General features: G+C 34.9%; 1 protein-coding gene across 1 annotated transcript in view; it reads right to left on the bottom strand.

Annotated features, from left to right (window-relative positions):
- LOC308431910 (uncharacterized protein) overlaps nucleotides 1-17,377 on the bottom strand; it is a gene marked incomplete at both ends in the record, with an annotated part of 176,624 nt that overhangs the window by 31,585 nt on the left and 127,662 nt on the right. The window contains 4 exons of the mRNA XM_080931510.1: nucleotides 3,576-3,765; nucleotides 6,281-6,344; nucleotides 6,762-6,795; nucleotides 14,159-15,069. Of these exons, the coding sequence (XP_080787636.1) occupies nucleotides 3,576-3,765; nucleotides 6,281-6,344; nucleotides 6,762-6,795; nucleotides 14,159-15,069 (1,199 nt within the window). The remainder of the gene's footprint in view (nucleotides 1-3,575; nucleotides 3,766-6,280; nucleotides 6,345-6,761; nucleotides 6,796-14,158; nucleotides 15,070-17,377) is intronic.

A 17,377-nucleotide genomic window follows, 5' to 3' on the forward strand; every position in this document is an offset into this window, starting at 1 on the left:
TGCTATCCTTTAACAGAGTATTGTTTAGTTTCCATGTGTATGTGGGCTTTTTGTTGTCTTTGTTGTTGTTAAAGACCAGCCGTAGACCATGGTGATCTGAGAGGATGCATGGGAGTATTTCAATCTTCTTATATCAATGGAGGCTCGTTCTGTGTCCAATTATGTGGTCAATTTTCGAGAAGGTGCTATGGGGTGGTGAGAGGAAGGTGTATTCTTTTACTTTAGGATAATACCTTCTGTATATATCTATTAATTCTAGTTGGTTCAAAGTCTCTGCTAGTTTTGCAGTGTCCTTGTTCAGTTTCTGTTTCCCTGATCTGTCCATTGGTGAGAGTGGGGTATTAAAGTCTCCCACTATTATTGTGTGGGGTGAAATGTATTTTTTGAGCTTTAGTAGGGTTTCTTTTATGAATGTGGGTGATTTTTTATTTGAAGCATACATGTCAAGGATTGAGAGTTCCTCTTGAGAGATTTTCCCGGTAATGAGTAAAAAGTGTCCTTCCTTAACTTTTTTTGATAACTTTTGGTTGGAAATTTACTTTATTCAATATTAGAATAGCCACTCCAACTTGCTTCTTGGAGCTGTTTGCTTGGAAGTTTTTTTTCCCACCCTTTTACTCTGAGATAGTGTCTGTCTCTGTCTCTGAGATGAGTTTCCTGTATGCAGCAAAAGGCTGGATTTTGTTTATGTATCCAGTCTGATAGTCTATGTCTCTTTATTGGGGAGTTGAGTCCTTTTATGTTAATAGATATCAAGGAATAGTTGTTTGTGTTTCCTGCCATTATTGCTTTTTTGGGTTGAATTGTGTCTGTGTCTTATTCTTCTTTTAGTTTTCTTGTTTAGTAGTTTTCTTGTTTTTACTACGCTGTATTTTCCCTCATTGTATTGGGTTTTCCACCTATAATTCGTTGTAGTGCTGGGTTTGTGGTCAGATATTGTGTGGATTTTGATTTGTCTTGAAATATCTTCATCTCTCCATCGATGGGGATTGATAGCTTTGCTGGGTATAGCAGCTTGAGCTGGCACTTGTGCTCTCTTAAGGAGAGCTTGTGTTTTCTTAGGGTGTGCATGATGTCTGTCCAGGCTCTTCTAGCTTTCATAGTCTCTGTTGAGAAATCGGGTGTGAGTCTGATTGGCCTGCCTTTATATGTTACCTGACCTTTTTCCCTTACTGCTTTTAGTATTCTTTCTTTGCTTTGGGAACTTGATGTTTTTACTATTATGTGTCGGGAGGTATTTCTTTTCTGGTTCAACCTATTTGGAGTTCTGAAGGCTTCTTTTATGCTCGTGGTCATCTCATTCTTGAGGGTAGGGAAGTTTTCTTCTGCGATTTTTTTGAAGATATTTACTGTGCCCCTTAGTTGATACTCTTCTCCCTCTTCTATTCCTATTATCCTTAGGTTTGGTCTTCTCATTGTGTCCTGGATTTCCTGGACATTTTGGGTTAGGAGCTCTTTGTTTTTTGCATGTTCTCTGGCTGTTTTGTCTATGTTTGCAATGTTGTCTTCTGCCCCCGAGATTCTCTCTTTGATCTCTTGTAATCTATTGGAAATGCTTGCTTCTGTGACTCCTAATTTCTTTTTTTTGGTGTTCTGCCTCTAGGGTTATCTCTTTTAGCGTTTTCTTTATTGTGTCAATCTCTGTTTTAATTTCCCTCTTCCATTCCTTTATTTCTTTGGATCTGTTTTCCTCTAGTTCTTTGAGTTCTTTGAGTGTTTTTCTTGTTTCTTCTTTAAAAGCTTCTGAATCTTTTTGCTTTTCCTCCATTTCTTGTTTAAGTATCTCTATCAGCATCTTGAGGTATGATTTCAGGTCTGTGTCTTTTTTTTCTGGAGTGTTTGGAATTCCGATATTTGCTGTTATGGGAGAGCTGGGTTCTGGTGTTGCTAGATTGTCTTGGTTTACTTGGGATATACTCTTTCACTTTCCTCTTGCCATTTTGTTGTCAGTGATATGTTCTTGCCTTTCCCTTGTATCTGGTCTGTGTCCCTGGATCTCCACTGGTCCAGGTGTCAGATGGGCCGAGCCCTGTTTTATGCCTCAGAGTCATCGGGTAGGAACAGAAATTCCAACGTTCTGTTCCTGGTCGCTGGCTCAGGCAGGGCAGGGCAGGGCAGGGCAAGGCAGGGGGAGCACTTTCCATGTGCACTCTGCGGAGATCTCTATGCTCCCCGGCAGCCCAGGTCTCCCACCCACCAGTTGCTCAGCCTCTCCCATTTTTAATAGGGTAGTTTGATTCTGTGGTGTCTCACTTCTTGACTTCTTTGTATACCTTGGATATTAGGCCTCTAAAGATCTTTTCCCACTCTGTTGGCTGCCACTTTGTTTTCTTGACAGTGTCTTTAGCCTTACAGAAACTTTGCAATCTCATTAAGTCCCATTTGTCAATCTTTGACCCTAGAGCATGAGCCATTGGTGTTCTGTTCAGGACATTTTCTCCTGTTGCCTATGTGTTTTAAGGTTTTCTCTACTTTCTCATCTAATAGTTTCAGTGTAGCTGGTTTAATGTGGAGATCTTTGATCCACTTACACTTGAGCTTTGTACAAGGAGATAAGAAAGGGTCTATTTTCATTCTTCTGCATGCTGAGTGCCAGTTAAAAGAACACAGATGTCTTTCAGTAAATGAATGGATACAAAAATTGTGGTACATTTACACAATGGATTAATACTCAGGCATCAGAAACAAAAGAAAAAAAAAGAAAAGAAAAAAAAAAGAAAGAAAAAAGAAATAGGTGTGGCTTTGTGGGAGGAAGTATATCATAGTTGTAGACTTTCAGGTTTTAAAAGTTCATGCCAGGCCCCAGACTCACTCTCTTTCTGCCTATCAGAATGTATTGGTCTTAGATACTGATCTAGTATCTGTCTTTTGCCTCCATGCTCCTTGCCATCAAGTTCAAAGCCATAAAGATAATGGAATAATCCTATAATATTGTAATCCTGCCCCAAATTAAATGTTTCATTTTATAGGGGTTGCCTCAGTCATAGTATCTCTTCATAGTAGTAGACCACAAAGACATAGCTTCATAACCTGTACTATGAATTATGATGAGTTTTCTTGAAAACAATTCAGAAATATCCATTAAAGGTATAGGGATAGCATTTGAAATGGATTTAAATACGATAACCAATGAACATGAAAAAAATCAACCTAAAATTGTTTAAGTTTATAAAATTTTCAACAAATTTCTACATGGAAAATATATTCATTCTTGACTATTAGAAATAGAGAAAATTATTCATTTCAATGATCTTTACTATAGAATTATTTGTAATGTATAATAAAATACCCCATAAAATTCTATTTGTTAACTACAGATACTTTAATGTAATAGGCTTCCATATGCACATTGCATTGTGGTTATAAATGGCATATACATTATATCTATTTATGATACAGATGTATTTCACATATTGATTATATAATTATTTTATTATTTTTACCAATCTCTTCTTCCCCTCCAACATAGGAGCATCTCACTTGCAAACTGTCAGCAGTAAACTAAGAAATCACCAAAACCCCTTTCCAGTCTTCAGTATAGAATAAGAGCTTCTATAAGCATGAGGATAGAATACCTCAGAGTACAGATTCTTTCATTCTTTCTTACAATATTTTTCTCCAATTGTGAGTTCTCTTCTTTTACTTCAGATAATTCTTTCTCCACTTTAATTTTTTCTGTGAGTATTTGAACATTGGTTTCTTTAAGCTCTGATAACTCTTTGAATGAATCAGAGACAGGTGTGCTTTTTAAGGGGCTACCAAGATCTGCATCAAGGGAAAACAGAAATAAATGTATAAGCACGTTATATAGCAAGACAAGATGCTTTATATTATGTTCTGAAAAAAATAAAAGAACAGACTAGATCGCCAATATTACTCAACTTAAGTCATGCCTATCAGGATTTTTAATTTTAATAGAGTTTTCTCATCAACTAATAGAATTATTTTGTACCTTTCATTGGAAGTGTTTCCAGAGAAAAAGATAGCTGTACAAAAAACATAAGGTGAGCAGGAAGTACCACATAAAATGTAGGATGAATCCATGCCAATCCAGAGAATGTGCTAAAGTTTGAACAATCTTTTTCTATCTATAGTAGAGTAACAGGGAACATTTTAAGTCAAGAAACAAAAAAAAAAAAAAAAAAAAAAAAAAAAAAAAAAAAAAAAAAAAAAAAGAAATAAAGAGTAGGCAAAGTGATTTTTATATGTAGTCTCAGCATGCAAGAAGGTAAGACAGAAACATTATTAGTTTGTAGTAACCTGGAGGTAAATGGCAAGAGCCTGCCACAAACAAAACAACTTGAGGTTATGGTTTAAACCCCCAATACTTTTACAGCATTAGGTGCCACCCCAAACACAATCTTTCAAGCTCCATAGAGTAGGGTAATGATTAGCTAACAGCATTAAACAGTCTAGAGGGAAAAACAATACAGAGAAAAAAAGCCAGGAATTTACAAAGGAATCCCTCAAATATTTAGCACAGTAATGACCAAAAATATGCTAAATAATACCTAAGTCTCGGGGAGAAACATTTAAAAAGTTTATTATATGCAGCCACAGCAATGTTCACATAATGGCAGAAAGCATGCCTATTGGCTGGGATGTATGAGTTCATAATTCACAAGATGTTGGGAAGATCTTATACAGCTATGCAAGTGAATGGGGGATAATAAAAGTCATTTGAATTAATAGCTATATCCTGACTCAGGTACAAGCCACATATATACCCTTACTTCAATCAAGAATCTAGTCATTCTCTTGCTGTCCTCTCTGAAGAATAAAAATATCTGTAAATACCAGGGAAATCTGTGATCACTAAATTTAATAACAGAATTCCATTAAAATCTCACTCTAGTAAGGTCTCAAGTAGTGAGATTTTTTGGGTGTAGCTTCTGACATACTAGGAGACAATCTCACAGAAACAGCCTCTACCTTATCCTTGGGCTCTTATACTACTTCTGTTTCCTCTTGCTCAATGTTCCCTGCACCTTAGGTGTGAGAATTATTTTACAGATGTATTCTTGGGATTGGATTCTAAAACTATGCATTCTGATTGACTGTGGTTTTCTGTAATGGTTTCTGTTAAAAATGGATTTTTGTTGATGAATAGGGACTATTATTAGCCATGTATACAAGAAAAGATAGTGAGGATATTCTTAGGGATTATGCAGATTTAATAAATTGGATGTCATAGGGTATTTATTCTCCATGGGATGTTACAAACCTATTTCCTTTTCTTGGCAGTTGGTTTTATAAAGGACAACAAACAGTGTAAGAAAACTATTGCAAGTAATGTGTTGTGGTGCTTTGAATTTGCTGGGCCTGTGGGAAGTGACACTATTAGGAGGTGTGGCCTTATTGGACAAAATGTGTCACTGTGCAGGTGGGCCTATGTTGAATCTCTTTCAATGACTCAGGGAAATCATTTCTGACTACCTTTGAATTAAGATGTAGAACTTTGGTTCCTTCTTTAGCAATATGCCTGCCTAGACCCTGTCATGATAATAATGAATAGAAATTCTAAAATTGTTTGTCAGACCCAATTAAATGTTGTTCTTTATAAAAGTTGCCTTGGTCATGGTTTTTCTTCACAGCTCTAAAACTCTCACTAAGACACATACATTCACTATAATAATGTGAATTTTAAAAGTGTGAGACTATATATATATATATTATATATATATATATTAAATATATATATATTAAAACCACTAAACTTGTACATTTTCAAATACGTCAATAATATTTTACTAAATAATTAAAAAATTAAAGATTCTATCACAAGAATAAACATATAAGATAGTTCCTGGAACAAAGGTACAAGATAAAGTTAGAGGAGTGAAATATTTCACATTTTAGAATTTTAAGTGACAACTCATTTTTAAACAAGAGATAGATTTGATCAAATTTCATTTTTTGGTGAATATATAAAAATACCTAGAAATATGAGGAAGGTTCAACCAGTTGGGTAGCAAGAAAAATTTTCCAGGTGTTGTTCTCTAGTCTATGTGGAGATAACAGTAACATGACCTTGTAAGTGTGAAAAAGGGAAAAGCAGAGTCAGCAAGAAGGATGCAGTAGCCCTGATGGCAGCACTTTGGCAAAGTGTGTACAATACTCTTCATGTCACTTCAATTCAAGGAAAATTCTGATCATCAGCATTCCACTGGCAATGGGAAACATGTGCTTAAATATTGCAATTCATGAATGACGTTAAACTCATGTGGTGTTATTCTATGCCATTTAATTAAAGTAAGGATGTTCTCATTTGGCAACTCACTTTCTGCTGAGCACGATTCGGTTACTGGAGATACAGCATTAGGATCATGTCTGTCTTTTACTGGCTTTAGGACCTATAAGACAAACAATACTAAGTACAAAAGTAATTATTAATCTATTTTTGTAAACAGAACATTTTTAACTATTTTTCCAAGGTATTTTATTAATAGTTATTTTCTTAACCATTCCAAGAAACCATCTTTAAGCAATAAAAGATTGTGTATTATTTCTTTCCATTCAGACTTTTATTCATGAAGCAAGTTCTTTATCTGTATATTGATTGAGCTTGTTGAGAACTTACAAATTAGTTCAGGCTAGTCAAGATCTCATGGCAGGCCTCCAGCCTCAGTACCATGAAGCCTAAGATTACAAGTAAGTATCTTTATACCCAGCATTTTAATGTTGCCTTTTAAAACAATCTTATCATCTATTTTGTAATATAGTCATTTATAAGATATATTGAATACATTTTTATATAATACCTCATTTTTCTCTGTAGATATTGTCTTTTTGATCCTACAAATAGAAAAACACATTTTTAGATAACAAATATGTACAAAACAGATGCAAGAGTATTAAAGTGTACTCTGTCACCTGCACTTTATTTGCAGGTCCACTACTCTGCCTAAATTATGAGGCCTGTAGGTACTAGAAACAACCAGGTAAGAAATTGCCAGCCATGAACCCTTAAAAGACACACAAAAGCCATTAATAGTAATCTATTTCCTGGACTCAGGTTTGTGAACCTAAACTTTGTTTACTTTTCTGAACCCACTCTAACAACAGAAACCCTGGTCACACTGGTACTAGAGGCAAGGTTAATACCCAAAACTCCAGAGGCCATTTAGGCCACAAAACTACAAGAAAAGACATGCTACTGGACCTGTTGACTTGCTATTTACCAAAAATGTCAGAGAACTCAGGCTAAAAGACACAAAGGAAACAGAAATCAAGGGGAAAACATCCAAATACACACATGTATACACTCACTCACACACAGTCACAGGCACACACACACACACACACACACACACACACACACACAAACACATACACACACACAAACACACACAGACATAGATAGATAGATAGATAGATCTAACAAAGATAAAACTCAGAAATTTCATTCATATCTCTAATAACCACAAAACTCAGAAGGCTAAAGGCCAGCATAAGAAGGCAATCAACAAGAAACAGCAATAGAACATCACCAGAATTCAGATATCCAATGACCCCTGGATAACTTAACATATCGGAAACACAAGAAAATGGCCTTAAATCTAATCCTATGTATATAAAAGAAGTTTTTAAAGGAGATTAATAAATTCCTCAATGAAATAGAGGAAAATACAAGGAAACAGTTAAAGCAAAGAAATCAAAGTGTTCAAAAACTGAAAGTGGAAATCGAAGAAATAATGGAAACACAAACTATTAGAATCCTGGAGATGAAAAACCTAGGGAAGAAAAGAAAGCTCCATGCAAAGCATCACCAACAGAATTCAAGAGATGGGAGATAAAATCTTAGGCATGAACACACAATAGAAGAAATTAAAACATTGGTCAAAAAAGAATGTTAATTTAAAGAAGTTTCTGACACAAAAGATCCAGGAAATTGGGAAAACTATGGAGATATCAATCCTAAGAACAATAAAAATAGAAGAAAAAGATTCCCAGCTCAAAGGCCCAGAAAATTTTAGAGCAAAATCATGGAAGAAAAATTTCCCAATCTAATGAAAGAGATGTTCATGAATATATAAGAAGATTATAGAACACTAAATAGATTGAAACAAAAAAATTAAAAAAACTAAAAATATAGAACAAAGAAAGAATATTCAAAACTTTTAAAGGCCAAGAAACATAAAAACAGACGTATTAAAATTATACCCAACTTCTAAGCAGAGAGTGTAAAGCCTAAATGATCTAAACAGATTTTTGCAGTCCCTAAGAGAGTACACATGTCAATCCAGATTACTATATCCAGCAAAACTTTCAATCACCACAGATAGAGAAGATATTCCACAGAAAATAAGATATTCTATGACAAAACCAAATTTTCGCAGTATCTAACTATAAGGCCTACCCTACAGAAGACATTATACTGAAAACTCCAACCTAAGTAAGTTAACTATTCCCAATAAAACACAGGAAGTAGTTTCACACCAACAAAACCAAAAGAAAGGACACACACACACACACACACACACACACTCACACACACACACACAATAATTTGTCATTAATATCTCTTAACTCCAACAGACTTAATTTCCCTATAAAAAGACAGACTATCAGAATGGATGTGAAAACAAGTTCATCATTCTATACATATAAGAAACACATTTCAATATCAAAGGTAGACCTTATTTCAATTTAAAGGGATAGTAAAGGGTTTTCCTTGTAAACCGACCCAAGAAACAAGCTGAAATAGCTCAACTAACATCAGATAAAATATTTTCAACCAAAGTTAATCAAAAATGATGGATAAGGGCAGTCCATACTCAACAAAGGATAAGTGTGCCAAGATGATATTCCAATTCTGATCATCTATGCTTCAAATTCAAGGACATCTACACTTGTAAAGAAACATTACTAAAAGCTTCAATGACATATTGAACCCCACATGATAATACTGGGAGATTTCAATACCTGGATCTTACCAATGAGCAGGATTTTAAACAGAAACTAAATGAAGAGATAATAGACCAAATAGACTTTAAGTATCAAATGGTCCTAACAGATTCCAGAGAACATTTCATCAAAATACAAAGAATATACCTTCTTCTCAGCACCTCATGTAACCTTCTACAAAATTTAGTATATTCTTGGTACCAAAGCAAGGTTTATCAGATGTAACAAAACCAAAATAATCCCCTGTATCTTAATCAGTCCACTATGGATTAAATCTAGACTTCCAAACAGAAATAATAGAAAAAGTACAAGCTCATAGAAACTGAACATTTCTGTATTTAATGACCATTGTATTTAAGAAAAAATAAAAATAAATAAGATTTTCTATAATTCAATCAAAATAGATGCACAATATACTGAAACCTATGGGCCAGAATGAAAGCACTTCTAGTAGAAAGCTTCATAATTCCAAATATCTCCATTAAAAAAATTAGGGAGAACTCATACTAGTGACTTAACAACACACATGAAAGCTCTAGAAAAAAAGGGAGCAAACACACCCAAGAGGAGTAGATGGTTGGAAAAATTGAACTCAGGGCTAAATTAAAATTCAAAGAAAGAAAGAAAGAAAGAAAGAAAGAAAGAAAGGAAGGAAGGAAGGAAGGAAGAAAGAAAGAAAGAAAGAAGGAAAGGAAGAAGGAAGGAAGGAGGGAAGGAAGGAAGGAAAGGAAGAAAGAAAAAAGGAAAAGAAAGAAAGAAAGAAAAGAAAAGAAAAAAAAAGAAAGAAAGAAAGAAAGAAAGAAAATACAAAGAATCAAAGAAACAACAATTTGGTGCTTTGAGAAAAAAAGAAAAGATAGACAGACTAACTAAAAGGTAGAAAAATAATATCCAAATTAGCGAAATCAGAAATGAATAGGGGGTCATAACAAAAGACACTGAGGAAAAACCTAAGCTGGAAAGGAATCAACAAATGATGCTGCAAAAACTTATGTCCAATGCAGATGAATGAAATTTGATTCCTCTCTCTCTCTCTCTCTCTCTCTCTCTCTCTCTCTCTCTCTCTCTCTTTCTCTCTAACACATGCACACGCACAAATCTTCATGTGGATTAAAGATATATATGTTTTTGTCATTTGTCACATATTAAGTAGTTAAAGTTACCTGGGTCTTCAATTTTTTTCCACTGGTATAATGTCCTGTTTTTTTCCTGGTACCATGTTACTTTTATTACAAAGGCTTGGTTTTGTAATATGTCTTAAGATCTGCAATGATAATTCCTCTAGAACTATTCTTTTTTCCTAGGTTTTGGATATCTGTGGCCATTTCTGGTTCCAAATGAACTTTAGGTTAGTTTTGTGTAAGAAATGGAATGGGTATTTTAATTTGGATTGGAATAATTTGCAAATAACTTTCGGTACAATGATCATTTTTGTACTATTAAATCTAACAATTCTTTACCATAATATGTCTGTTTTCTAGTGTTTTCTTGTTTCCTTTGAAGGTTTAAAATTTGCTATTATAGAAGTCTTTCATCTCTTTGATAAGGTTTATTCTAAATGTCATTCAGCAGGTAGATGAAAAATGAAAGTTAGTACAAAACAATAAAATACTATTTAACTTTAAAGAAAAATAATATTAGTAATTAAATAGATGTAAAAAATAGATTCAGTGAAGTAAACCAGCTTAGATAAACAAATACCATACATCTTTTTTTTTTTATCTGTGGTTTTAAGGTGTGAGAATAAAACATGGTATAACCACAGAAACCAAGAAAATATAACGTAATAATAGGAGGGAGAAAGAGTCAAGAAGAGGAATAGAAGGTTTATGCTCTATGAGTTTGGAAATGTAATAACAGTGAAGGGCTCCACTTTGAAAATGGAAAGACATGATACTTACAGAGAAGGAGGGACAGGGATAAATAATCCAAAGTTTGTCTGATTAAGTTACATATTTTAAGGAAAGTTAAGCCATTTGGGGCTGAAAATTCCCTTTGCAAAAACTACAAATTAACCAAAACCTTAGTACTAGGCATGAGACATCCTCCCTTCATAAGGTTGGTCTAGAGATTCCAAATGACTCTAAAATCAAGATATGTTATTGACGTAGTCCTTAGTTGCCTCATCAGGTTTGAGTGTGGGCCCATATTGTGGAAGGCATCTTACACTTAGGACAGAAGATACAGATCATTTGAGCTGTATGTGACATGAAAATGTATTTCCTGTGGTCTAACTTTCATGGATCCTGAAAATATTATGCAAACTTTCAAAGAATGGAACAATTAACAGCCCTACATGAATACAACACAGGAAATATCAGGATTTTAAGTCATACATAAGTGTGCAATGAATGGCATTCATTTCTTGCTGGCAAACAACAGCTATCTGTGGTCAAACTTTCATGGTTCCTGTAAAGAGTACACAATTCCTAAAGCATGGAAGGGATTAAACAACCCTACCAAGCTAAAATACTCATGAGCCATCACAAATACCACCACTTCAAGATAAGTGTGAAATAAATGATAATCACATATTGTTAGCAAACATCAATCATCTGTGATTAAGTTTCATGGTTCCTGAATATAGTATGCAGGAATCCAAAGGATGGCAGCCCTTAGACAGCCCTACCTATATTCAACACCTATGAACCATTACAATTGCCACTATTTCAAGATAAGTGTGCAATGAGTGCCATTTACACGTCAGTATTGGCCAACGGCTATCTTACTAGACTTAAAATCTATTCTTCTGGAGGGAAATAATGCTTGTTTTTGGAAATGTAGCAAGCTTCCTGGGACTAGTGAGGCCATAGAAATTAGAAAACCAAGTACTGCTGCCACTTACATAGGCCAGCACAATTCCTTATGACATTCTTCTCTTATCCCTATACCACAGATAAGTTTAGCTACCACCCTTCATCAAAGAAACTTCTCATTACAAAATAGAGAGACCATCACACAAAACCAACCAGACACAAGGCATGAATCAACAGGTTTGGGGAACAAACGCCAGCCTCAATGTACTCATCTATATCATAGTTCCTATATCTGTAGCTCAGGAAACAACTTGGGAGAGGGATAATCAATTTTAGGAGCCAAAATACCAGGTATCCTGCTGTCAAACAGTCTATCATAGAAATGTCTTCCATAAATCAGACTGAAATGGTGGAAATATTATTAGACATGTTAATGTCAATAGGGCAAATTTTCCCAGTGTCTCACTCCTAGACAACATAGAAAACCCAACCAACCAACAACAACCATAACAACAACAAAACCTATAGACAACTAATGACTGGTAAGAGGAGAGTTAGCTTCTCCCAAGGATAGGCCAGCCTCTTTTTGTTGTCCAATTCTGGGTAGTCAGCCTTGAAATCACATACAAAAAGCAAAAACAAAATAAGCAAGTTGTATTTGAAACACACACACACACACACACACACACACACACACACACGCACACATACAAACACACACACACAAATAATAAACAAAGAAAAGGGAGCCATTGACTTATAAGTGCTGGGAATATGGCAATGATGCTGTAGGTAGGATATCTGAATGGGCCCAGAGGGAGGAAAATTAGTAGGGAGAGCCATATGATTCCTCTTCAACTAAAAAGAAACATTAAGAAAGAACTAGGGTGTGTGTGGGGGTGGCAAATTATTAAGACAATCTAAAGAAAAAAAACAATTTATTAAGACAAAAATATCATATATATATATGAAATCCAATTTCTCTTAAGAAAACCTATTAAACAGGAAAACATAAAATGAAATATTTCATGAAATGAAAATAATGTTTAACTAAGATTGTTTTTATCACAAAAAGGATTCTTTAAATCTACTGTTAACAGGATGTTTCAAGACAAGTACACAACAGTTTGTTATCAGCAGGCCAACAGTTAAATCAATAATCTAATGGAGGACAGAGAAAAGGTCCTAATTATGCATGACAGGAAAGAATAAATTTCATGGGAATGATATCTGAACAAAGATTGGGGAACAATTCCATCATGCCCAACAAGAAATCAGCACAGCTCTGTCACTACTTGGAGACAAGGCAGGAAACCAATAATAATGCAACACACCAGAAAACCATGCAGTGAGATTGAAGTCATTAGTAAACATCTTCAGTAGTCACCCTAGTGATCCCAAATAATGAGCCTCAAGTGCTAGTATAGATAGCAAGTTTGCCTTAGTGCATTGACAAAAGTATATCCAATTTTCTGAGGACTCTAACAAATAGACCTACCAAGCAAAGGGAGAAAAGCACAACACTCTGATATATGATAGTAAACTTGAAAACACTACCAGGGTACTGCATATCAACATAGAACATACAACAGAAACATTTATTGATATATTATATTCCATGGATAAAATCCTTAAAGTAACACCAAGGAAAATTGAGGGTTTCAATTATCAACATACAATCCACGGGAAGAATACAGATGGATCTAAAAATTAATACTTCTGTTAATTAAGAAATAGAATTCCATTCCATTTCCTTTTGTAGTTCTCCAGATGTTGTAGTTCTAGAACAAAATTTGCTTGAAACACACTATTCAAGTGGATGTTTCTAATATATTTTAATTGTGAAATAATGAGTCCACTATATATTGAAACTCATCTTTAAATGTTCATGCACCACATTTTTGTATGGATGGTATAATTTAATTTCTTACTGATGATTATTTTAAATACACCTCTATAACTTGAGGATGCTTAAATAAATATCCTTGTTTCATGTGCATGTACCCACATGTACAATCAAAGTAGGTATACTAAATATTCTTAAACTAAGTTTAATATGTGTCAACTTTTCTACTAAGCCGTTACATAAATAATATAGATTGGCAGCATATATGTGTTTGTGTTTAAGAGTAATGTTTTCCTACTATAAAGGTGAAATTGTTAGAAATAAAAAGTGATAATTTTTAAATGTGTGTATCATTGTTACTAAATCATACTCAAAAATGATATACAACTAGCTTCTAAATATTTTTTCCTTAAATTTGACAACCCTAGTTATCTTTTTAGACACATGCATCAATATTAACTGGAAACAATGGCACCTAAATTTATTATTTATGATTAGATATTTTACTTTGGTGGTGGGTTGTTTTTTTGGCTGTCCATTCAAGTTTATCCCCAGATAAACCACATTTGTTAGGTATGTAAATTCTCACAAATTATAATTTATTTAAAGGGAGGAAACAAGAACCTGTATTAAATATTCCGGGTCTTACCCATCTTGTTTCTCTGCTTCCTCAACAGGAGATTGCTGCTTTCCCTCCTCCACATACTTTCTTTGTTGCATGAAACTTTGTTTTTCAGTACCTGCAACAGCAACAGGTGCAGCAGGAGGAAGATCAGAAGATGCTACAGCTGAAACAGCAGCCGCTGCAGCAGCAGCAGCGGCTACAGCCGGTGAAACAGCAGCATGAGCAACAACCGCCGCAGCAGCAGCAATAGCAGCAGCAACAGTAGAAGGGGCTGCAGCTGACGCTGGAGCATCAGGAAGAACACAAGGAGTGAGAGCAGCAGCGGCAACAGAAGCCACGAGAGCTGCAGCTGCTGCAGGACCAGTAGCAGCACCCACAGCAGCAATAGCAGCAGCAGCAGGAGCAACAGTGGGGGCATCAGAACCAGTGGCTGCAGTGACAGCAACAGCAACCACCGCAGCAACAGAAGCAGCAGAAACAGCCGTGAGAGAAGCAGCAGCCACTGAAGCTACTGCAACAGCAGCAGCAGCCGCAGCAGCAGCAGAAGCAACCACAGCAGGGGCCGTATCTGGAGGACCAGCAGCAGCTGCAGCGGGAAAAGCAGCAGCAGTCGCTGCAGTCGCAGCAGCAACAAGGACAGCAGAACTGTCGGGTACAACCTCAGGAGCAACAGCAGCAAGAGCACGTACAGCTGCAGCGGCAGAAGCAACTGCAGCAGCAGCAGGAGAAGCAGCAGCGAAAACTGCCGCTATAGCTGCAGAGGCAGCAGCAACTGCAGCAGCTGGAGCAGCTGCAGCAACAACAGCTGCTGCAACGACAGCAGCAACAACAGAAGCCGTGGAGACATCACGTGCAGTTGCAGCCAATGCAAAGCCATAGGATTGAGTCGCATCTTCTGTTTCGTTGCTTGTATGTTTCTTCCTGTCTGCTTCAACCTTTAATGAGAGTTGAATACTGTGGGTTAACATTTCTCCTTTATTATGAAGAGCCCCTTCCAATACTTTTTATGAGTTGACTGTTGAATTATATGAATTTACTTCATAAAATCTCTTTGTGCTCAGTTTCTTAAAAGAGGTAATGGAAAGTTTGGGATTCTGTTTATTTCTGCCTAAAAAATATATTTTATTGTTAATTGCTATATGGGACTCTGCTCCTTTAGAGATTTCCCTTCCATAAAATGGAAAATTCCGTGTGTGTTTTGCTGACTAATATTTCTAACTCCTGTATAACTGATATAAAAGATACACTATGCAAAAGATGTTTAACATTAAAAGCTACAGTTAGAGTGTGACATTTCATTCTTCTACAACAAAAGAGGGTCTCCTCTCTCTGTTTCTAAATGTTTCTTCTAGAGCCTTCTATTATCTTTTTTTTTTTTTTTTTTTTTTTTTTGGTTTCTTGGATCTCAAGACCCAAAGGTGCTCATAAAAATAAACGTAGGTGTGCCCCGGGACGTGGAACAGATTGAAACTTAACAGGTTTAAGTATGATAACTTGGAAATTACAATAATTTCAAAAATTCACCAAATTATCCATTTTAATTAAACATTGTAGCTGAGATAGCAATTTGATGTGCTTTTAAAAAAAGAAAAATGGGGAGTTGAGTGAAATTCTACTTTAAGAATGTCTATGGATTTTTAAAACTACTCTTAATTCTACATAGTTCATAATTTAGCCTTCTATTTTGGAGTATTATCTCAAAGTTTTACCCAAAAATTTAATGTATTAATATGATGAAACAATGTGTACCAAAATTTCCAAATAAAACCATATAGAAAAAATGACTGATTTAGGGGTAGAAATAAAAGAGGAAATAATTATTAACACTTTTCTAAAAAATATTGAAAACATGATATAACTATACATGATAGTATTTTGAGCCAAACATAGAAATTTAAAGTGATAAAACAGCAAGGACACTTGATTGGCTGGGGATATTTCTTACAGTTCTCAAACCTAAATATACCTCGTATCCTCCCTCAATCATTTTTCTTTTTACTGATACTCACTAGATTTCTGAACTAAAACCGCCTTGCCAACTGGAAAACAACATTTCATTTAATTTGTATAAGTTAGTATTTGTTCTTTTACCAAAAAGCCAAAACAATACAGTAGGAAAAAGAAAAAGAAAAAAAAAAGCATATTCAACAAATGGTGCTGGTTTAACTGTCTGTCTGCATGTAGAAGAATGTAAATTGATCCATAATTATCACTTTGTACAAAGCTCAAGTTCAAGTGGGCAAGTGTCTCTCCACATAAATCCAGAAGCACTTCTAATAAAAGAGAAACTGGGAAAGAGCTGGGAACACATTTGGCACAAGAAAACCTTTTCTGAACAAAACAACATGGCCCAGGCTCTAAGATTAACAACTGACAAATGAGATCTCATAAAACTGAAAAGCTTATAAGACAAAACAGCAACTTACAGATTGAAAGATTTTTACTGCAGCAGATAGAGGAATTATATTCAAAATATGCGAAGAACTCAAGGAGTTAGACTTTTATTATATATATATTATATATAATTATATATATAGTATATATAATTATATATATAATATATATAATTATATATATAATATGTATACTATATAATTATATATATAGTATATATAATTATATATATAATATATATAATTATATATATAATATATATACTATATAATATATAATTATATACATATATATATAATAAAATGAGGTATAGAACTAAACAAAAAATTTTCAACTGAAGAATCTTGAATGGCTGAGAAGCACTTAAAGAAATGTTCAATATCCTTAGTCTACAGGGAAATGCAAATCAAAACAACCCTGAGATTCTACCTTACACTAATCAGAATCAAAACTAAAGATCAAGAACTCAAGTAACAGCACATGCTGACAAGGATGTAGAGAAAGGGGGACACTATTCCATTACTGGTACAACAACTCTGGAAATCAACCTAGCAGTTTCCCAGAAAATTCGAAATAGTTCTACCTAGAGACTCAACTATACTTCTCCTGTAATTGGGTATATACCCGAAAAATTCTCCAACCCACCACAAGGAAATTTGCTCCACTGTTTTCACAGCAGCTTTATTTGTGATAACCAGAAGCTGGGAATAACAGATATCCCTCAACTGAGGAGTGGATAAAGAAAATGTGGTTCATTTACACAATGGAATACTATTCAGCTATTAAAAGCTTTGCAGGCTTATGGGTGGAACTAGAAAATATTATCCAGAGTGAGGTAACCACCCCCCA

This window comes from Micromys minutus (assembly GCF_963924665.1).
Source record: "Micromys minutus genome assembly, chromosome: 17".
NCBI classification, from domain to species: domain Eukaryota; kingdom Metazoa; phylum Chordata; class Mammalia; order Rodentia; family Muridae; genus Micromys; species Micromys minutus.